This window comes from Rana temporaria, chromosome 5 (genome assembly GCF_905171775.1).
Source record: "Rana temporaria chromosome 5, aRanTem1.1, whole genome shotgun sequence".
In the NCBI taxonomy this organism is placed as follows: Eukaryota; Metazoa; Chordata; class Amphibia; order Anura; family Ranidae; genus Rana; species Rana temporaria.
The window spans coordinates 40340417-40364625 of NC_053493.1; the positions used below are offsets into that span (position 1 = coordinate 40340417).

The 24209-nt window shown below is 45.0% G+C and overlaps 1 protein-coding gene across 1 annotated transcript in view; it reads right to left on the bottom strand.

The window, feature by feature from the left end:
• The window catches only part of LOC120939954 (ATP-dependent translocase ABCB1-like), a 143780-nt gene that overhangs the window by 56011 nt on the left and 63560 nt on the right, over positions 1 to 24209 (bottom strand). Inside the window, 5 exon segments of the mRNA XM_040352424.1 lie at positions 468 to 639; positions 2435 to 2559; positions 5272 to 5443; positions 7623 to 7814; positions 24139 to 24187. Of these exon segments, the coding sequence (XP_040208358.1) occupies positions 468 to 639; positions 2435 to 2559; positions 5272 to 5443; positions 7623 to 7814; positions 24139 to 24187 (710 nt within the window).

The window sequence follows — 24209 nt, forward strand, 5'->3', positions numbered from 1 at the left end:
TACCACCAAATGAAAGTCCAACTTGTCCTGAAAAAAACATGGTATAATCCACCTGGGCGCATAAAGTAGTTGTGATGATATATACGGTTTTACTAACACATGTCAAAACTGCAAAATTGGACTTAGGCATTAACAATTTTTTGGCCCTTAGGCACAAAGGGGTTAAAGAGGGTGAGTCTTGATATGTAGATATTTTTACGTGCCCTATTAAGTCTGAAATGATTATAACTGTGTGAGCTTATGCAATATGTATATTTGCTCCACCTCTTTATTTAGTTATATGCCTGAGCCGGACACTTCAGCTTCTGTCAGGGGTCACCTGAAGTCTGACAGTCGCTGTCTATTTAGCTGCCTGACCCTTCACACTATGTCCCATCCTCTGAGTGTGCAGAGGACGGGGGTCAAACAGTTGACAGGAAAGATAGTGACTGGTTATCTTGTCACCGCATCAACAAGTCATTACTTACTGTTAGCACGCTCCCAATGGTATATTGTTCTTGTATGACTAGCGTGGTTCCATACCAGAATGCCAAAGAGTAAGCCGCGTATATCATTAGGAAAGCGAATCCTATAGACACATTGGCCGTAACTGCTTTCCTGATACCTATCTTTTTGGCTTCTTCTAAATTCTTTCTATACCTGGAAGACACATTCAATTCCAATTAAGCCAGGCTTTCACAATAAATCACATGTACCTTTAGCCCGAACATACGAGTAATAATGTACTTCCCCCCTTAGTTGTATGTTGGTTAAAAAAAATGCACATTGGCCAATACATAGCGACTTCATAAATTGCCTTTTTGCATTAAAGTATAACTAAAGGCAAAATGTGTTTTTTGTTTTGGAGAGAGTGGAGAGGTATTAGAACACTTGTCAGTTTTTATTGCTGTCTGTGCCCTCATTATGGAGATTCACCTTCTCTATTTGTCCTGTTTGTTGAAAGTAAAAGAAAATCCCAACTTTTGGGTTTTGTCCCCAGAAAAGTAATAGCGGGAAAATCTTCCAATGGGGACACTAGTTCTGTTTCTTGGGTGTCCCCAAGAAATTCCCTTAATTTCCATGGATTTCCTCTCACTTCCTGTTTGGCTATGGGACAGGAAGTGAAGGTAAAACTCCGCAATGGACCTTGCTGTTTATGGTGATTATGGATTATGGTGTGGGGTGGTTTTTCAGGAATTGGGCATGGCTACACTTTGGAGGTAACCATGGATTTTCGGGCTAGAATTATTGGTCTTACTCTGGCACGAGAAGTAATATGTAACGTATATAACAACGTTTTTGTATGTAGGCACCCACCACGTGTGTGTTTACGTTTGTGTGTTTATGTACGTGTATGTGGGGGTTGGGCTCAATAATTGGCGGGGGGGGGGGGGGGTAGGTGCTTGGGTGTAATTTTAGTTTTTAATCACTTTTTTGTTTACTAAACTAATTTTTTTTATCACATAGAAAACCAAAAGTTCCCTATGTGATTCTGTTGTTACAGGTTTTCTTTAATGAGAAATCAGCTGTCTATTAGACTCCTAGGCCCAGATTCACGTAGATCGGCGCATCTTTGAGCGGGCGTAACGTATCCTATTTATGTTACGCCTCCGCAACTTAGACGGGCAAGTGCAGTATTCTCAAAGCACTTGCTCCCTAAGTTTCGGCGGCGTAGCGTAAATAGGCCGGCGTAAGCCCGCCTAATTCAAATGTGGAACAGGGGGGCGTGTTTTATGTAAATGTTATGTGACCTGACGTGATTGACATTTTTAACGAATGGCGCATGCGCCGCCCGTGGACATATCCCAGTGTGCATTGCTCCAAAGTACGCCGCAAGGACGTATTGGTTTCGACGTGAAGGTAAATTACGTCCAGCCCCATTCACGGATGACTTACGCAAACAACGTAAAATTTTATCAAAATTCGACGCGGTAACGACGTCCATACTTAACATTGGTACGCCGCATGTACGCCTCATATAGCAGGGGTAACTTTACGCCGGGAAAAGCCTAACGTAAACGGCGTATCTGTACTGCGTCGGCCGGGCGTACGTTCGTAAATTCGCGTATCTAGCTGATTTACATATTTCTAGGCGTAAATCAGCGTACACGCCCCTAGCGGCCAGCGTAAATATGCAGTTAAGATCCAACGGCGTAAGAGACTTACGTCGGTCGGATCTAATAGAAATCTATGCGTAACTGATTCTAAGAATCAGGCCCATAGATACGACGGCTCAGACTCAGAGATACGACGGCGTATCTGGAGATACACCGTCGTATCTCCTTTTAGAATCTGGGCCCAAATGTCTCAGCTGCCTTTCATTAGCTTCTTGTCTGTTCAAATATGAATGATGTAAACAAGCGAACAATTTTTATGGCATTTCCTTACTTTTTCACATATTTGTATGCATTAGTCTTTTTTATTATCATTACATAGCCAGACAAAAGGGACTAACCTTTCCGTTTCTTTTTCCTGTCCACCAAAGGCTATGACAGTCCGAATGGCAGCCAGAACCTCCTCCGCCACAGATCCAGCTTTGGCATACGCCGTCAGCTCTTTGTTAGTGAATGCAGACAAAATCTGTAAAGGAGCAGAAAACAGGGCTAGCTGAGTCAAAGGGGTTGAAAGGCAAATAGACTGTGCACTTTGCAAAGTGCAGTTGCTCCACAGCTTAGTAAATGAGCAAAAGCTCTGCTGACTTCCATCGACCAATCACGTGCAAGAAAAAATGCTGTTTTTTATTTTATTTTTCTTGCATGTGATTGGGCATTCTTTGCAAAGTGAAGCTTTACCTTATTTACTACCGTATTTATCGCGGTATAACGCGCTCTGGCGTATACCGCGCACCCCCAAAGTGGCAGCCAATCCTGTGGGAAAAAAAGATTTTTTGGTTTTTTGTACTTACAGTTTTGGTGTCTTGCGCGGCGTCCATCTGCGGCCTCGTCGGGTCCGGCGTCCTTCTGCGGCCTCGTCGGGTCCGGCGTCCTTCTGCGGCTTCGGGTGTCCTCTTCGGCGGGTCGGGCGTCTATCTTCGGCGGGTCCGGTGTCCATCTTCGGCGGGTCCGGCGTCCTTCTGCGGCGTCCTCCCGCTCGTTTCCCGCCACGACTTTGAATACTGCGCCCGCATATAGCGAGCGCAGTACACTCGTGAATCTTCGGTCAGGCTCGGGCGCCTCTCGTACTGACGTCCTGTACGCTCAGGACGTCAGGACGTCAGTACGAGAGGCGCCGAGACTGCCCGAAGATTCACGAGTGTACTGCGCTCGCTATATGCGGGCGCAGTATTCAAACTCGTGGCGGGAAAGCGGGTATCGGCGTATATCGCGCACCCACGATTTTGCCCTGATTTTCAGGGCAAAATAGTGCGCGGTATACGCCGATAAATACGGTAAGTTCTGGATCAACTGCACTTGCAGAGCTACCTGTTCACAGTCTTTTACAAATTATGTTTAGTTCTACTTTAACAAGCAATTCCATCTCATGTCATGTTATTTACAAATGTGTCAGATCCTCAGTGATTACAGTGCATCCGGAAAGTATTCACAGCGCTTCACTTTTTCCACACTTTGTTATGTTACAGCTTTATTCCAAAATAAATTAAATTCATTATTTTCCTCAAAATTCTTCAAACATTACCGCATAATGACAACGTGAAAGAAGTTTGTTTGAAATCTTTGCAAATTTATTAAAAATAAAAAATTAAAAAATCCCATGTACAGAAGTATTTACAGCCTTTGTCCAATACTTTGTTGAAGCACCTTTGGCACCAATTACAGCCTCAAGTCTTTCTGAATATGATGCTACAAGCTTGGCACACCTATTTTTGGGCAGTTTCTCCCATTCTTCTTTGCAGGACCTCTCAAGCTCCATCAGGTTGGATGGGGAGCGTCGGTGCTCAGCCATTTTCAGACCTTTCCAGAGATGTTCATTCGGGTTCAAGTCTGGGCTCTGGCTGGACTACACAAGGGCATTCACAGAGTTATCCCATAGCCACTCCTTTGTTATCTTGGCTGTGTGCTTAGGGTCGTTGTCCTGTTGGAAGATAAACCTTTGCCCTGTCTGAGGCCCAGAGTGCTCTGGAGCAGGTTTTCATCAAGGATGTCTCTGTATATTTCGGCATTTATCTTTCCCTCGATCCTGACTAGTCCTAATTCCTGCCTCAAAAAAAACATCCCACAGCATGACACTGACACCACCATGCTTCACTGTAGGGATTGAATTGGCCAAGTAATGAGCAATGCCTGGTTTCCTCCAGACATGACTCTTGCCATTCAGGCCAGAGTTCAATCTTTGTTTCATCAGACCAGAGAATTTTGTTTCTCAAGGTCTGAGAGTCCTTCAGGTGCCTTTTGGTAAACCCCAGATGGGCTGTCATGTGCCTTTTTCTCAGGATAGGCTTCCGTCTGGCCACTCTACCATACAGGTATTGATTGGTGGAGTGCTGCAGAGATGGTTGTTCTTCTGGTAGGTTCTTCTCTCTCCACAGAGAAAAGCTGGAGCTCTGTCAGAGTCACCATGGGGTTCTTGGTACCCTCCCTGACTAAGGCCCTTATTCCCTGATCGCTCGATTTGGCCGGGGGCGGCCCGTTCTAGGAAGAGACCTGGTGGTTCCAAACTTCTTCTATTTACAGATGATGAATGCCACTGTGCTCATTCGAACCTTTAATGATGCAAAACAATTTTGTACCCTTCCCCAGATCTGTGCTTCGACACAATCCTGTCTCGGAGGTCTACAGACAATTCCTTGGACTTCGTGGCTTGGTTTGTGCTCTGACATGCACTGTTAATGGTGGGCCCTTATACAGACGGGTGCGTGCCTTTCCAAATCATGTCCAATCAACTGAATTTATCACAGGTGGACTCCAATCAACTTGTAGAAACATCTGAAGGATGATCAGTGGAAACAGGATGCACCTGAGCTCAATTTTGAGTGTCATGGCAAAGGCTGTAAATACTTATGTACATGGGATTTTTTTCATTTTTTATTTTTAATACATTTTCAAAGTTTTCAAACTTATTTCACATTATCATTATGGGGTATTATTTGAAGAATTTTGAGGAAAATAATGAATTTAATCCATTTTGGAATAAGGCTGTAACATAACAAAATGTGGAAAAAGCGAAGCGCTGTGAATACTTTCCCGCTGCACTGTATATGTTTTTTTAACAAAATGAACCTGTAGGTAGACAGAAAATAAATGACATGACAAGGACCCATTTGTATTGCTATTTGCAGCCCTGGAACCATGCCCACCACCCAGAACTGTAAAGAGAGAACAGAAGGATTCTTACCTTTGCCCACACCGCCGCTGAGACACCCATGACAGGACTAATGGCCAGAATAACCAGAGTCAGCTTCCAACCTTTCACAAACCCGATAACAAAACCCGTCACAAAGGTGGTTAAGGCCTGGATAAGCATAGCGATTTTTTCACCAATTCCTTCATTAATTTTTTGGACATCACTAAAATAAACACATGAGAAAAAAAGTGATAAGCAGGCGTGTGTAAGTGAAAGATGCGCTGTGTGTGTCAATGGATGCACATAGCCCAGCTCGGGATCAAGCCTGCATGTCTTCCCCCATAGCAGACAGACTTGGCCCCGGTATGGAAGCGGTTAACCCCTTGCCGAACGCTTCACGCATTTATATGTCGGCAGAATGGCTTGGCTGGACAAAGCAACATACCCGTAAGTTGCTTTGAAAAGCCCGCCGTGCGGGAGCGTGCCAGCGTGAGCTCCGTGACCATGCCCGCGAGACCCGCAGACTCGATGTCCGCCGGTGTCCCGCGATCGTGTCACGGAGCTGCAGAATGGGGGGATGCCTGTGTAAACAAGGCAACTCCCCGTTCTGCATTGTGACAGGACACTGATCTTCTGCTCCCTGTCATCGGGAGCAGCGATCAATGTCATGTCACAGGTAGCCCCCCACACAGTTAGAATCACTCCCTAGGACACACTTAACCCCTTCCTCGCCCCCTAGTGGTTAACCCCTTCCCTGCCAGTGTCATTTACACAGTAATCAGTGCATTTTTATAGCTCTTATTGATGTATAAATAACAATGGTTCCAAAATAGCATCAAAAGTGTCCAATGTGTCCGCCATAATGTCGCAGTCATGATAAAAAAATTTAAGATCACCGCCATTTCTAATAAAAAAAATGCCATAAAACTATCTTCTATTTTGTAGACGGTATAACTTTTGCGAAAACCAATCAATATACGCTTATTGCGTTTTTTGTTTTTTTTTATCAAAAATATGTAGAAGAATACATATCGGCCTAAGCTGAGGAAAAAAATCTTTTTTTTTATATATTTTTTGGGGATATTTATTATAGCAAAAAGTAAAAAATATTGCTTTTTTTTCAAAATTGTCGCTCTTTTTTTGTTAATAGCGCAAGAGGTGATCAGATACCACCAAAAGAAAGCTCTATTTGTAGGGAAAAAAGAATGTCAATTTTGTTTGGGAGCCACGTCGCGCGACCGCGCAATTGTCACTTAAACTCCCTGGCGGTATGATTCTTTCAGATTTTTGGTGCTGAAAGCGGTACCATTATTTTGCACGGAAATTTGGCGTTTTATATTGTAGGCCTGTAATTCTTAGTAATAACAAACTTAAATCTGTCCAAACAAGAGTCTAGTAGACATCCCGGATATGATAAAGTTTGAAACACAAAATCATAAATGATAATATAATAAATAATTCTTACAAATAATAATATAATTATAATAAAAATTATTGAATAATGTAATCAAATCAAAAACACAGAAATTTGCTCAGTTGCAGAATTGTCGCTGTCATTACGTTTAGTGTTTGATGATGAATTTTCCCACAAATCGCTATCGCTCAATTCTGCAAGTGATTCTAATTTATTATCGCTGTTTTCTAGCTGCTCTAAAACCACTTTTGACATACAGGGGCACTTTTTGGTTGCTATGGACAATCTCCAGTTTCCAGGCAGAAAGAACAGTATACTGTATCTATACTGTGTTTTTCATTTTTGGAATTTGCCGCCGAACTCCGCTCCCATGGGTCGCGGCACTCGCAGGGAACGGAGCTCGGCACTCGGCAGTCACCAGGACATCGCAGGATCCAGGGACAAGGTAAGTAACTTTCCCTGTGTCCTGCAATGCAATTACGAGTCTGGCTCTGGGTTACCACTTTTGGTATGAAAAATTCACCCTGAGCCAGACTCGGGAATACCGCCAGTGAGGTTAAAGCGACGCAATGCCAAATCGCAAAAAATGGACCAGTCATTGGGCAGCCAAATCCTCCGGGGCTGAATTGGTTAACCACTTAAGGACCAGAACAATATGCTGCCTAAAGACCCAAGGTGTTTTTACAGTTCGGGACTGCGTCGCTTTAACAGACAATTGCGCGGTCGTGCGACGTGGCTCCCAAACAAAATTGGCGTCCTTTTTTCCCCACAAATAGAGCTTTCTTTTGGTGGTATTTGATCACCTGGGCGGTTTTTATTTTTTGCGCTATAAACAAAAATAGAGCAACAATTTTGAAAAAAATGCAACATTCTGCATTTTTTACCCTACTGGCTTTATTTCATTTTTTTTTTATGAAGAAATAAATGAAAGTACAGGTACATAATTGTAAGAAAGCTGCAGAACTGAATACGATCGGTTTGTACTCACTCGCTCAATCTTGTGTTCAGCTCTCCCGCATCGTTCACATCAAACCAACCAACCTCCTGTCGCAGCACTGCATGGAAAAAGTTCTTCCTGATCTTCCTTATCTGATGTCCAGCGGCCAGAGTCCAGAAAGCGATCTGAATGTAGGCGGCTAAGAGAACACCAAAACCTAATCCGCTGTAGTAGTAGGCATACCTGAAGAAGAGAAATTGGCACAATGTGCTTTGCTTTAATTTTCTTTGCTGAATTCTCCTTGATGGCCCTTTCATGTTGATCAGTTCTGACAGGTTTAAAATTATTTTCCAAAGCATTGAAACAGAGGGGGCTCTAGGCTTTGTGAGGCCTTAGGCAAAACTTGACATGGGGCCCCACTCTTGCCCATGATGGGAAAAAAATTTAAGGACAAGAGCCTCTTCCCCACAACCCTGGCCGGTGGTTGTGGGGGTTTGTGGGCAATGGGCTTTTTGGAATCTGGAAGCCCCCTTTAACAAGGCGGCCCCCCAGATCCTGCTCTTTAATAACTAAGGGGCAGGGCCACCCGGTGATGTCACCTGTTGAACCCGCCCTCTTGTGACGTCATTGACTGAGGGCATGCTGGGTCATTGACGTCACAAGGGGTGGTGTCACCGATGTTCACTGGTTGTTAGGGATTCTGACGGGCCCCCGTTCCTGAGTCAGGGCTCTTAACGCTGCCTGAGTACAGCAGCGTTAAGGTCCCCTGTCCCTCAAAACTGGGGTAATGCATTAGGTAAGTTAGGCGGCCGCGAGGCCCTTGTGAATGCGAGGCCTTAGGCGACCGCCTAATTTGCCTAATTAAAGAGCCGCCTCTGCATTGAAACTGCACTGCATGAGTAATTCACTTTCATTGCAAAATCTGTTACTGGTGCATTTTCTGAAATTTTCTTTTACAGTATATATTTATATCAAATTAAAAAAAAATGTGGTATATATTTGTTTGGTGGATAGAGTGTTGAGGGTTTTAAATCACCATTAGATATACAGTATATCAATGTTGGGGAGATTGAAAATAATATTTAATTTTCTTTCTTTCTTTCTTTCTTTCTTTCTTTCTTTCTTTCTTTCTTTCTTCTTTTTTCTTTCTTTTTCTTTTCTTTCTTTTCTTTCTTTCTTTCTTTCTAGTTTGACTTTTTTTTATCAATGTTTATCTTCTTTCGTTCTTTTATGTCTAATTTCTTTCTTTTTTTTTTTTTTTTTTTTTTTTCAAAAAAGTTTTTATTTAACATATCCAAAATGATATATACAAAACATCAGGTAGGTATTACATCATGTATATACATCAATGAATTCTACAGTGATCCAGATAATAGTGTAACCATCAGCAGTCTATGCATGTCCTGAATCCCCGGCTCTACCCTGTAACTCAGAATTGTCTTCTTTTTGCTTTGCTTTTCTGTTTTTACAGTAGAAAACATACAATTAACCCCCCCTCCCCCCTAAACATGTCCTTTAGGAGAGGGAAGTAACCAATCCCCCATACTAGCTCATTATGAAATACTTACCTCAGAACGAGGCATTGGTAACTTAACTGGTCCACGCCGAGGTAGACGACATGTTGCCTCGGCGTGTCTTCCTGGTATCGCGGCTCCAGCGCTCTGAGTGGCTGGAGCCGCGATGTCGTCACTTCCGTGCGTGCACGCGGGATACTTCTTTCCAGCAAGGTCTGGCAGCTGCCAGGCCTTAAAGGGGTTGTAAAGGAAATGTTTTTTTTCATAATAAGCATCCTTTACCTGCAGACATTCCTCTTTTCACTTCCTCATTGTTCAATTTTGCTCAGAAGTTGCTCTATTTCTGTTCACTTCCTGTTTGTCTGATTGTTACTCACCACCGTAGTGGGAGGCTTTACTGGCGCGGTGGTCAGTGACGTGCTCACCCCCTCCTGGGAACTACATCTGTGCAGCAGGACGCTCTCTACGTGTTAGAGACTTCAAGGAGGTGTGAATTACTGGGCGTGCCGCAATTCATACTGGGAAATGTAGTTCTTACACGCCGCAAACCAGGAAGTGAATGAGAGAATAGAAACTAGAACGCCGGAGGTGATATAGATGAAGGAATTTAATAGGTATTTACTTGTTTTTTAACAGAATCATTACACTATTCTGTCTGTCTACCTTGCAGACATTAATTTTAGCCCAAATTTTTTTTTCCTTTACAAATCCTTTAAGCCAAAAATCCCCTGTGCGCATGCGCCGCTGCATTCAGCTGGCTCATTGCGAGGGGAATATCTACTAAACTGTAAAGGTTTAGGAGATTTTTTTTTAACCTACAGGTAAGCCTTAAGCCTCGTACACACGACCGAGGAACTCGACGGGCGAAACACATCGTTTTCCTCGTCAAGTTCCTTGTTAGGCGGTCGAGGAACTCGACAAGGCAAGTTTCTCCATTCCCGTTGAGGAAAAAGAAGAAGCTCTCTTTTTGGCTCGACGGGATCCTCGACAGTTTCCTCGTCGAAAAATGTACACACGACCGGTTTCCTCAGCAAAAAAAAAATCCCAGCAAGTTTCTTGCTGGTTTTTGCCGAGAAACTCGGTCGTGTGTACGAGGCCTGATTATAGGCTTACCTGTAGGTAAAAGTTACAAAATTACCTATACAACCGCTTTAAGGGTTCCAACGTTTATTTTAGAAACCATGGGCAATGGAATATAGCTTTCTTTTTTAAGAAAATGTACCTAAAATGCTTTTTTTAGAACCTGCTTTACAGAAAATAGGATGAAAACGAAACGGGTACAGATGGAGGAATAATGCCTCGTACACACGATCGGAATTTCCGATGGAAAAAGTCAGGCAGACTTCTCCCATTGGAAATTCCGACCGTGTGTATGCCCCATTGGATTTTTTCCACTGGAAATTCTGAGCAATTGCGTCGGAGTTTAGATAGAGAACATGTTCTCTTTTACTCTGTCGGAATTCCGATGGGATTTTGGCCGGTCAAAAGTGTACATGGCTTTAGAAATGCAGAAGCATCAGTTATTACAGATGTAATCATTTACAAAACGCTATATACAGTATAGTGTATATGTTCTGCAAATATTTTATTTTTCTGAAGAAAGCCTTCTGTGTATTACAAGGAAAATTCTTCTTTATTTTTCGAGACGGAATCCTAGTATCAACAGAAAAAGAATGGCAGGAAATCTGTTCCTGCCGTCTACGAAGCTGTTCCTGGAACGCCCCTCAGATGTACCTGCCTGCCCGAGCATTGTAGATCTGTTAACTCCTTCAAGACCACAACCTTTTTACACCAAGTCAGATTTCAGAATACAGTAAAACTTTGGTTTGAGAGTAACTTGGTTTGAGAGCGTTTTGCAAGGCAAGCAAAATGTTTTAATCCATTTTGCCTTGATATACAAGCGATGTCTTGATATAAGAGTAGCGTCATGTCACAACTGAGTATAAAAAAGAAGAGAGGAGCCTCTAAGTGTAGTAATATGGTTACATTTAATGAAGGTACAACATTTAACAACATATTGCTACACTTATGCCGCATACACACGATCATTTTTCGGCATGAAAAAAAAACGACGTTTTTAAAAACGTCATTTAAAATGATCGTGTGGGGGCTACACATAATTTTTCGGCTTCTGAAAAACAACAAAAAAAAAATTCGAACATGCTGCACTTTTTAACGTCGTTTTAAAAAATGTCATTTTTCGGGTTGTAAAAAATGATCATGTGTGGGCTAAAACGACACTTTAAACCCGCGCATGCTCAGAAGCAAGTTATGAGATGGGAGCCCTCGTTCTGGTAGAACTACCGTTCATAATGGAGTAAGCACATTCATCACGCTGCAACAGACAGAAAAGCGCGAATCGTCTTTTACTAACACGGAATCAGCTAAAGCAGCCCAAAGGCGAATAGAACTTCCCCTTTAGAGCGCCGTCGTACGTGTTGTACGTCACCGCGCTTTGTTCATCATCTTTTAACAATGATGGTGTGTGGGCAACGTCGTTTTTAATGATGAAGTTGGAAAAACTTCGTTTTTTGGACATGCTGAAAAACAACGTTTTTTTTCATGCCGAAAAATGATCGTGTGTACGCGGTATTAGAGGTGCCTCTCTTCTGTTTTATACCCTGTAAAAAAATGCTTTGATATACAAGTGCTTTGGATTACAAGCATGTTTCTGGAACAAATTATGCTTGCAAACCAAGGTTTTACTTTATTAATCTCAATGGGAAATTATTAAAATAAATTTTTTACCAAAACAGTTTGGGGAGGTGCTGATTTTGTGCCAAATATTTTTTGGGGTTTCTAACCTGAACTTGAGCTCCCGAATAGCGATGATCTAAGATTCAGGCTCAAACTGAGAGAAACTATCACATGACAGCAGGTCATCAGTCCAATCAGCTTTGGCCAGGGAATTCACCGCCCTCTGGGTGTACCTTTCAAAGGGGCAGGAATGCTGGTGACATCAATGATCTAACATGGCCACATAGCTATATCTGGACAATGCCACTGATCAAATATAGCCATGTGGTCATATTAGGTTGGTGATGTCACCAGCATCCTCACCCTTAAAGGGGAGTTCCACCCACAATTTCACTTTTTAAATATAAATACCCCTGTAATACACAAGCTTAATGTATTCTAGTAAAGTTAGTCTGTAAACTAAGGTCCATTTTGTTAGGTTGTTACAGCATTTAGATTAGTTTATAATCTAGAAATAGACCGTGGCCATCTTAAGTGTGGACATCATGAAGCCAGACTGTATGACTTCCTGGATTTCAGCTTTGCATATCTCGCACATGCTCAGTGCACAAGCAATGTAATAGGTTTCAGTCAGGTTTGCAAGGACTACTGGGAAACATGATGCCTATCCCAGAAACCCTTGCGAATAGCCTAGGCAAATAAGGAGGAGGAAGTAATGAAGGACTACAAAATAAAGGTATTTACAAGCAACAAATTAAATAAAAATTGTCCATTCTGAACACCATGAGATTAGAGCATGCAGCACAGACAAACATAAAAAAATGGGTGGAACTCCACTTTAAGCCTCGTACACACGATCGGATATTCTGACAACAACTGTGTGATGGAAGGGTTTTGACGTATAATCCGACCGTCTGTATGCTCCATCAGACAATTGTTGTCAGAATTTCCGACAACAAATGTGGGATAGCATGCTCTCAAATTGTCTGACAACAAATATGTTCCGTCGGATTATCCTATCATGTGTACACAAGTTCGTCGGACTAAAATCCAAAGTACAAACACGCATGATCCTAACCAATGCTAACCATCAGACAACATTAGCAGAAGTTGCCCAAAGGGTGGCGCTAAAGAGCTGAAAAACAACGTAGTTTGGTGTATGTTGGCTGAAAAAGTTCTGCCGTATGTGTGCATACCAAGTTCACGGCCAACGCCCTTTGGACAAAATTCCACGGATTTGTCCGATGGAAGTCCGATCGTGTGTATGAGGCTTTAGTTACCTGTGGTTGCGGGGCAGGAAATTCCTCAGCTGCAGAAGATTGGGCCACCGATCTGCTATCATGTGACAGCATCCTGCGGGACCCAGTTTGTCCCGAAAATTAGCTCATTACTATTTCTGGGCTTATCACTGGTCCCTAGTTGTCCCTGACAGCTGCCATTTCTAGTAATGAGATCGGTGGGGTCCCTGTGCAGCTCACAACCACTGCTTTATAGTCTGGCTCTGTGGCTCATGACAGCTTTCATACAACTGTCATGAATCACTCGTTAGGTGCTCTGCGAAGTTTAAAGGGGTTGTAAAGGAAAAAAAAAATTCCCCTAAATAGCTTCCTTTACCTTAGTGCAGTCCTCATTCACTTACCTCATCCTTCCATTTTGCTTTTAAATGTCCTTATTTCTTCTGAGAAATCCTCACTTCCTGTTCCTCTGCCTGTAACTCCACGCAGTAATGCAAGGCTTTCTCCCTGGTGTGGAGAAAGCCTCTTGAGGGGGGAGGGGCGAGCAGGAGTGTCAGGACGCCCACTAACACACAGCTCCTTTCTCTATCTGCAAAGTAGAGAGTGTTCTGACTTGCCTGCTCGCCCCCTCCCCCCTCAAGAGGCTTTCTCCACACCAGGGAGAAAGCCTTGCATTACTGTGTGGAGTTACAGACAGAGGAACAGGAAGTGAGGATTTCTCAGAAGAAATAAGGACATTTAAAAGCAAAATGGAAGGATGAGGTAAGTGAAGGAGGACTGCACTAAGGTAAAGGAAGCTATTTAGGGGATTTTTTTCCCCCTTTACAACCCCTTTAATACTTCCTTATTAAACAAAGACACATGAGGTGTATGTAAATGGCACCATCAGTACATTGGCATCCCATACTTATTGATGTCATCCAGGGGGTATGCTCTCTGCTCGCCATCCTCTCTACGAACGTCTTAGAATTAGATGGGCACCAACTGGCAATGCAAACAGCGAGCATGGGACTGGCTTGGAATGCTGTCATTCCCTCTCCCAGTCTCAGTGCTGCTGTACACGAGGCTGATATCCAAACAGATTTAGGTACTTATCCTAGTTGCCTGTCAAAATAAACTTGATTTATGTTTTACTGAACCCATAACTGAATTAAACAGCAGCTCTGTATTTTCTCGAACTATAGTTTTAAGTGTTCTGGTTATATTAATACACAGGAAGCAACCAATTTTATATGCTTTACAATGTTTTAGCCTAGCAACACACAAAGTAGTGATGTTTATGAACCACTGAAATACAGGCCAAAGCATGTTTCCCCTGACCAGTCAGAAATTAGCTTTTCAAATTGAATTCCAGACATGGCTAGATTATACATACACTATATCACCAAAAGTATTGGGACACCTGCCTTTTCCCACACATAAACTTTAATGACATCCCAGTCTTAGTCTGTAGGGTTCAATATTGAGTTGGCCCACCCTGTGCAGCTATAACAACTTCAACTCTTCTGGGAAGGCTGTCCACAAGGTTTAGGAGTGTGTCTATAGGAATGTTTGACCATTCTTCCAGAAGCACATTTGTAAGATCAGGCTCTGATGTTGGACAAGAAGGCCTGGCTTGCAGTCTCCACTCTAATTCATCCCAAAGGTGTTCTATCAGGTTATAGTTGTGCAGGCCAGTCAAGTTCTTCCACCCCAAACTCGCTCATCCATGTCTTTATGGACCTTGCTTTGTGCACTGATGTGCAGTCATGTTGGAACAGGAAGGGTCAACCCAAAATTGTACCCAGAAAGTTGGGAGCATGAAATTGTCCATAATGTCTTGGTATGCTGACATCTTAAGAGTTCCCTTCACTGGAACTAAGGGGCCAACCCAACCCCTGAAAAACAACCCCACACCACAACCCCCCCCCCCCCCCCTTCACCAAATAAGTTAGGCCAATGCACAAAGCAAGGTCCATAAAGACATGGATGAGTGATGAGGAACTTGACTGTCCTGACCTCAACCCGATAGAACACCTTTGGGACTGCGAACCAGGTCTTCTCAACCAACATCAGTGCCCCAACCTCAGAAATGCGCTTCGGGAAGAATGGTCAAAACATTCCCATAGACACACTCCTAAACCTTGTGGACAGCCTCCCAGAAGAGTTGAAGCTGTTATAGCTGCAAAGGGTGGGCCAACTCAATATTGAACCTTAAAGTGGTTGTATAGTCAAAATGTTGACTTTACATATATTTGTGCATGTCATTATTTAAAATCGTTTGCTGGTAGCTTTTTTTTTTTTAACCCTGTTTCATTGCGAAGTTATCAGTGCATTATCAGAGTGGGGACATGTACACCGCATGCGCCGGATCCCCGTTCATTCGGCAAGCAGAGCCTCTGCCGGATAAATTCTTTGTTTATGTCGGGGCTGCCGTCATTTCCCCATGTAGACGTCAGCCCCCGACATCCGGCGATGCTTCGTGCGAATCCAAGAGCATGATGGTTAGCACGTAGAAGAGGCTTGAATATTGTGACCATATTGGGCACACGCGGGATTACAGAAACGAGGAGGAACTCGTGGGCGGAAATTGTAATTGAATGAGACGCGGAAGACCACAAACGAAATGGCGCGGGCTTACTACAGGAATTACACTCCACAAGACCAACAGTTTATACAGTAAGGCTATCAATGTAGATATACATATAGCGATCAATCAAAGTAGTACTAGATGGTCTTTAAGAATATTTAAATTGTAGCGATTGTACTGGAGGGTTTACTACCGCTTTAAAGCGGGAGGTTCACCCTAAAAACTACTTTCTACCATGCCATGCAGCATACTAGCGTCAGCTACAGTATGCCTTTATTTATTTTTCTTTATCGTACATCACGGGACACAGAGCGGCATTCATTACTATATGGGTTATATGGAGTACCTTCAGGTGTAGACACTGGCAATCTCAAACAGGAAATGCCCCTCCCTATATAACCCCCTCCCATAGGAGGAGTACCTCAGTTTTTCCGCCAGTGTCTTAGGTGTTAGTCATGGTTTAGCTTGCCTCCACATCCTTGGGATTAGGTGAGCTAACCGGTTCTGTCCAAAAAAGCCTCAGCGCTAAAGTGGTCAGTAACCGGACCCCAAACCCTTGGGGTATAGCCCATAATGCTTTTCTTTTTAGAGAGCTGGACCCTGGGCCCAGAACTTAGAAACCTTTGGGTGCCTAATGTTTCTGTTGCCAGAGTGCTATATGGGCCCAGGACAGTGGATCCTTCATAGGAAACCCAGGGCCTGAAGGTCTAGACATCCCCACCGAGATGGGGGAAGATTGGGCCTCTTGCTTGCAAAGTCCTGCGGCATGGAGCAGGTAAGTGAGGGGAAAACTTGCGGAACTTGGTTCTTAGCAGGTTTTTTCTGGGGGGTCACAGGGGACATGCCTAAAGTTATGCACTGCATCTGGCAAACTAGTCACATATCATAAAGATAGGATGGCTCTATATGTATTATTCCCCATAAGATGTGACTCTCCCTTGTAGTGTTGGAAAAGCATTGAGTGGGGCCTGTGTTATATAAAAATATATGTGTGTGTCAGAGAGCTGTGCTTACCTGCAAGCCTCCAGGCGATGCTCCATTCAGTCTTCCTCCTCACGGCCTGCAAAGCAGGCAAAACGCTGACCTCCTCATGGCTGCAGTTTGCTGGAGCAGAGAGGTCCCTTCCTCCCAACCCCACCCCCCCCCTGTCGGGAGGGGCATTTCCTGTTTGAGATTGCTGGGGGGGAAGGGCGGGTCAGTGGCTTAAGGAAGGGGCGGCCCTTCCTTGTTTGTTCCATATAGCTCATTCAATACTTTGGAACTGAGGAGGAAAGACCAGAACGGCAAGCACGGGGCGCCGAGGACACACAGTGGCCAGAAAGAATATTGCAGTCTTCAGAAAGACTGTTTTCAAGCCTAGGAATAGGCTGTTTCTTTTCCATCTCATAGTTTTTCTTGCAATACTACTCAGGGGGAAAGAATGTTTTTTTTTTCCCTAAATTTGAAAAAAAAAAAAAAAAAAAAGATTTTTTTTTGAAAAAAAAAAAAAAAAAGAGAAGTGTCATCTAGGGGAGAGGAAGCATTTTTTATCCCCCAAACAGGTGTTTGGGCATTTAACTATTTATAAGTCCCAGGTACCAATAAGTAGCAGGTGTACCTCGGTATTGTACCATGGCATCAAAAAACAAGGGTACAAGAGGTGGGGATTCCCCCAGAGAGTCTGAGGTCTCGGACAATGCTATGCCGCTGCTTTCCCCACAGGGAGCCTTGGGGCCATCGGGATCTGGGGCTGGAGCTGACGCGGGTCAGTCCAACCCTAAGATGGTCACGGAGGAGGTATTACTCACCTCTTTAAAAGAGATGCAGAAAAGCATGGGTAAAATGATAGCCGCAGCTATGCGGGGCAGTAAGCGGAATAGATCTCCGTCGCACCGAGCGCGGACCCTCAGAAGAGGAGGTCCTTTCCTCAGGGGAATTGGACGACCTCTTGGACAAGGACCAAGTAGGTTCAGGGATCGAAAGATCCGGATACAGAGGAGTCTGGGGCAGTCTCCCTGAGGGAGAGCTGGTGGATTCAAGGATTGTCGGACTTGGTCCATAGGGCATTCAACTTGCCAGTACCAGATCTCCAGGTATCGACGGTTTCAGCTTTGGGTTCACTGAGGGCGCCTCAAACACAATGCTGTGTTTCCGATCCATCCTCTATTAGAGGGAGTTTTGTTCCAAGATTGGAACAAGCCAGATAAGATCTTCTTACCACCTAAGAAGTTCTCTGTCCTATATCCTATGGAAGAAAAATTTTCCAAAAGATGGGCTACTCCTGCAGTGGACGCAGCCATCTCATGTGTTAACAAATCGTTAACATGCCCTGTAGAAAACATACAGGTGTTCAAGGATCCAGTTGATAAGCGCTTGGAAGCACTACTTAAGAACTCCTTCACTACTGCAGGGGCAGTAGTACAGCCAGCTGTGGCTGCGATTGGGGTCGCTCAAGCATTATCGGATCAATTTAAGCAGATGCTTAAACTTATTCCTGCCCAGCAGGCAGAAGAATTTTCGGATGTCCCTAGGGCCATATGTTTTACGGTAGACGCAATCAAGGATTCTATCCAGCAAGCGTCACGTTTATCGTTATCCCTTATCCATATGAGAAGACTCTTATGGTTAAAAAGCTGGGAGGCTGAGCCCCCATGCAAGAAGCTCCTGGTAGGGTTCCCCTTCCATGGAGGACGACTCTTCGGAGAAGACCTAGATAAATACATTCAGACCATTTCAAACGGCAAGAGTACTCTCTTGCCAACTAAGAAGAAGGTTCAGGGGCCTGCGTTTAAACGACAGTATTCCCCTGGGCAGGGGCCCTCTAATGCCAAGCAGTATCGACGGCCTCCTGCAAAAGCAAACTTCGGCTTCAACAGCAAATCACAAGGACAGGCTGTTAGAGGCAAAAGGCAGTGGTTTCGCAAACCAGCAAAACCAGCCCCCAAGCCAACCTTATGAAGGGGCGCCCCCACCCACGAAGGTGGGGGGAAGGCTGCGACTCTTTTCAGAGATTTGGGAAGCCAGCATTCCCGACGAGTGGGTACGGTCTTCCGTGGCCACAGGCTACAAATTAGATTTCCTAAGGTTCCTCCTCCTCATTTCCAGGAGTCGAGGATTCCAAACGATCCGCCTCGGATTCCGGCCAGCCTGGAACAGGGGCTGGGTTTCTACTCCAACCTATTCATCATCCCCAATGGAGATGTCAGGCCAATTTTGGACCTAAAGATGGTAAATGCGTATCTAAAGATCCGCTCATTTCGGATGGAATCCGTGCGGTCAGCAGCTGCCACACTCCAGAAGGACGACTTCATGGCGTCCATAGACATAAAGGATGCCTACCTTCATGTTCCAATTTATCAGCCACATCAAAGATATCTACGCTTCATGGTGGCTTCGCGTCACTTCCAATTCGTGGCGCTTCCCTTCGGGTTGGCTACGGCCCCCGGGTGTTCACGAAGGTCCTAGCTCCGATCCTAGCCAAGCTAAGGATCCAAGGGGTCACGATCCTAGCATACCTGGACGACCTCCTAGTCATAGACCACTCGTCTCCCGGCTTGGAGCGAGCAGTGGCCCTCACGGTCCAATACCTCGAGAGGTTCGGCTGGGTCCTAAATCGAGAAAAGTCAGCTTTCCAGCCCACAAGGCAGTTGGAATATCTCGGCATGAGATTAGACACAGAACAACAAGGAGTGTTCCTACCTCTGAGGAAGGTAAAAGCCATCAAGGAATTAATCCTACTGGTTCTAAGCAAGAAAGAACGACTATTCGCCTATGTATGAGGTTACTAGGCAAGATGGTGGCCACATTCGAGGCGGTACCATACGCCCCAGAGCCACACTCGCATCCTACAGGCAGCCATCCTGTCAGCATGGAGCAGAAGGCCACAGGCCTTGGATATCCCGTTGCCCGCTCTCATCAAGAGTCCGACAAAGTCTGTGTTGGTGGTTAGACCCTCAGAATCTACTGAAAGGGAAGTCTTTCAGCCCAGTGGCTTGGAAGATAGTGACCACAGACGCCAGCCTGACGGGCTGGGGAGCAATTTTGGATGGTTGCACTCGCCAAGGTACTTGGGCAAAGCCAGAGAAGCAGTTGCCCATCAACATCTTGGAGCTCAGAGCTGCTCGACTAGCCCTCAGGGCTTGGACGTCAAAATTGCAGGGGTTCCCGGTGAGAATTCAATCAGACAATGCCACGGCCGTGGCATACATAAATCACCAAGGGGGAACCAGGAGTCCAGCCGCTCAGAGAGAGGTGAGCTTGATTCTCCTATGGGCAGAGGCTCATGTGCCCTGCATATCGGCAATATTCATTCCAGGAGTGGACAACTTTCAGGCGGACTTCTTAAGCCGCCAGACTCTATGGCCGGTGGGAATGGTCTCTGCATCCACAAGTCTTTCAAGCACTCTGCCAAAGATGGGGAGTGCCGGACGTGGATATCATGGCATCGAGACTCAACAAGAAACTAGACAGGTTCATATCCCGCTCAAGGGATCCGATGGCCTGCGGAAACCGATGCGTTGGTTTGCCCTTGGCATCAGTTCAAACTTCTTTATGCGTTTCCCCCGCTCCAGTTACTACCCCGCCTGCTGCGCAGGATCCGGGTGGAGCACATACCAGTCATCCTGGTAGCTCCAGCATGGCCCAGAAGGGCATGGTACTCACTAATCTTAAGGATGGTAGTGGGAGACCCTTGGACTCTTCCTCTACGGCCAGACCTGCTATCGCAAGGTCCGATCCTCCACCCTGCCTTACGGCATCTAAATTTGACGGCCTGGAAGCTGAATCCCTGATTCTCAGGGGTAGAGGTCTGTCTCAGAAAGTAATCTCTACCCTAATCAGAGCCAGGAAACCGGTCTCTAGGGTGATTTATTACAGGGTCTGGAAGGCCTATGTAGGCTGGTGTGAGTCCAAGCGATGGCTTTCTCGCAAATTTACCATCGATAGAGTATTAAGTTTTCTCCAGCTAGGAGTGGATAAAGGATTGGCATTAAGCACAATCAAAGGACAGATTTCTGCTCTGTCAGTGTGGTTTCAGCGGCCGCTGGCCACCCACTCGCTGGTTAAGACCTTCCTTCAAGGGGTCTTACGTATTAGACCTCCAGTTAAATCCCCGCTTTGTCCGTGGGATTTAAATCTTGTTCTGTCAAGTTTACAGAAACAACCGTTTGAGCCGTTGGCTGATATTCCTTTGGTTCTACTGACAAGGAAGTTAGTATTTTTGGTTGCCATAGTTTCCGCAAGAAGAGTTTCGGAGCTGGCGGCCTTATCCTGTAAGGAACCATATCTTGTTTTTTCATAAGGACAGGGTCGTTCTCCGCCCTCATCCTTCCTTCCTACCGAAGGTCATATCCAGTTTTCATTTGAACCAGGATTTGGTATTACCATCCTTCTTCCCTAAACCTACTTCCAGAAAGGAAGGGTTGCTGCATACCTTGGATATTGTCAGGGCCATGAAGGCCTATCTTAAAGCTACAAAGAAGATCCGGAAAACAGATGTGCTGTTCATTCTACCGGATGGGCCCAAGAAGGGGCAGGCAGCTGCAAAGTCCACCATTTCTAGGTGGATTAAGCAATTAATCACTCAGGCCTACGGCTTGAAAGGGTTGCCTCCTCCAGTATCATTAAAGGCTCATTCTACTAGAGCCATGGGCGCCTCCTGGGCAGCACACCACCAGATCTCTATGGCTCAAGTTTGCAAGGCGGCAACCTGGTCTTCTGTCCACACGTTTACAAAATTCTACAAGTTGGACGTAAGAAGGAATACTGATACTGCCTTCGGGCAGGCAGTGCTGCAGGCTGCAGTTTGAGACCCTCGGATTCCGGGGCTCCTCTTTTTTGAGTTAAATTTAAAATTTAAAAATTATTTTTCTCAACTAAGTTGGATTTATTATGATTTGAGTATATCTCTAAATTAAATCCTTTTGTCTTGGAGATGTTCTCCCTCCCCTCATTGTAAGCATTGCTTTGGGACATCCCATATAGTAATGAATGCCGCTCTGTGTCCCGTGATGTACGATAAAGAAAAAGAGATTTTTAATACAGCTTACCTGTAAAATCTTTTTCTTGGAGTACATCACGGGACACAGAGCTCCCACCCCTCTTTTTTGAGGACCATTTTGGGAGGCATACTGCTTGCTACAAAACTGAGGTACTCCTCCTATGGGAGGGGGTTATATAGGGAGGGGCATTTCCTGTTTGAGATTGCCAGTGTCTACACCTGAAGGTACTCCATATAACCCATATAGTAATGAATGCCGCTCTGTGTCCCGTGATGTACTCCAAGAAAAAGATTTTACAGGTAAGCTGTATTAAAAATCTCTTTTTTTTGCGCTGTACTCACAGTGTTATCCAATAGTTTCGTTTTAGACACCCGCGGGGAATAGGCGTTCCTATCAAGAGGGGAACATAATTGACGGCCGGCTATGGCGCGTCACGCTTCCCGAAAATAGCCGGAGTAGGTCTCGGCTCTTCACGGCGCTATACGGCGCCTGCGCACAGACTAGGAGCTGACTGCGCAGGCGCCGTGAAGAGCCAAGTCCTATTTCGGCTATTTCTGGGAAGCGTGACGCGCCATAGCTAGCCGTCAATCATGTTCCCCTCTTGATAGGAACGCCTACTCCTCGAGGGAGTCTGAAACGGATTAAACAGTGAGTACAGCGGAAAAAAATAAAATAAATGCATACTGTAGCTGATGCTAGTATGCTGCATGGCATGATAGACAAAACATTTTTTTTTTTAGGGTGAACCCCCGCTTTAAGGACTAAGGGGCATATTCTTAAAGATCTGAGGCAGCGGAACGTATGTCCTTTTACGTTACGCCGCCACAAGTTTAAGTGGCAAGTGCCTGATTCCCAAACCACTTACCTGTAAACTTGCGGCGGCGTCGCGTAAAGTCCACCCGCGCAAGCCCTCCTAATTCAAATGATCCTGGTAGGGGGCGTGGATCATTTAAATTAGGCGCGCTCCCGCGCCGATCGTAATGCGCATGCTCCGTCGGGTAAATTACCCGACGTGCATTGCGCTAAATGACGTCTCACGGACGCGTCACGCTTCCCGAAAATAGCCGGAGTAGGTCTCGGCTCTTCACGGCGCTATACGGCGCCTGCGCACAGACTAGGAGCTGACTGCGCAGGCGCCGTGAAGAGCCAAGTCCTATTTCGGCTATTTCTGGGAAGCGTGACGCGCCATAGCTAGCCGTCAATCATGTTCCCCTCTTGATAGGAACGCCTACTCCTCGAGGGAGTCTGAAACGGATTAAACAGTGAGTACAGCGGAAAAAAATAAAATAAATGCATACTGTAGCTGATGCTAGTATGCTGCATGGCATGATAGACAAAACATTTTTTTTTTTAGGGTGAACCCCCGCTTTAAGGACTAAGGGGCATATTCTTAAAGATCTGAGGCAGCGGAACGTATGTCCTTTTACGTTACGCCGCCACAAGTTTAAGTGGCAAGTGCCTGATTCCCAAACCACTTACCTGTAAACTTGCGGCGGCGTCGCGTAAAGTCCACCCGCGCAAGCCCTCCTAATTCAAATGATCCTGGTAGGGGGCGTGGATCATTTAAATTAGGCGCGCTCCCGCGCCGATCGTAATGCGCATGCTCCGTCGGGTAAATTACCCGACGTGCATTGCGCTAAATGACGTCTCACGGACGTCATTTGTTTTGACTGTAACGTAAATGGCGTCCAGCGCCATTCACGGACGACTTACGCAAATGACGTTAAATTTTCTAATTTCGACGCGGGATCGACGGCCATACTTAACATTGAGTACGCCACCTAGGGGGCATGTTTATCTTTACGCCGCGTATCGCTTACGGAAACGACGTTAAAACACTACGGCGGGCAAGCGTACATTAGAGAATCGGCGTGACTAGTCATTTGCATATTCTACGCTGACCGCCACCTAGCGGTCAGCGTAAATATTGCAGCCTAAGATACAACGGCGCAGGCCGTCGTATCTTAGGCATGTTTAAGTGTATCTCAGTTTGAGAATACACTTAAACATAGGATCGGACTTACGTCGGCGTATCTGCTGATACGCCGGCGTAAATTATTTGAGAATATGGCCCTAAGTCTGGGATGCCATTAAAGGTCATGTGCTTGTGAAGGTAGGTGTCCCAATACTTTTGGTAATATAGTCTAGTTACATTGGTCCTGCTTCGATCAATGAACTCCATACCTGGCCGATGCCCCGAATGGCTCCCCTGCCAAGTGGTTGACCTCCTGTATTCGAAATGCAGCAGGGCAGCCGCTCAGCATGGGTCCCAGAATCAAGAGGATATCATTGGAGTAGCAGTGTACACTTCAGTGATTTACAACTTTCAGAGGCATCAGCCAAGTATAGTATATACATAGATACATGGGTCCAGGCTAAACCCATCTAACTATATAGAATATAGACATGCCTGGAACTATTCTTTAATTGTTTATAGAATGTCGGAAAAATGAAAGGTGCATTTTATTAGAAGCTACAGCAAACACCCCACAAAAACCATTTCATATTTTCTCCTTTTATAAATGAATTCCAGTGACAGTTTATATTGCTCTAAAAAACGTATAAACTACTTACGTTGTCATATTATCCTGCAGTGTGGCTGAAGCCTGTATGATCTCATCCACTGTCAAGACACAGAAGAGACA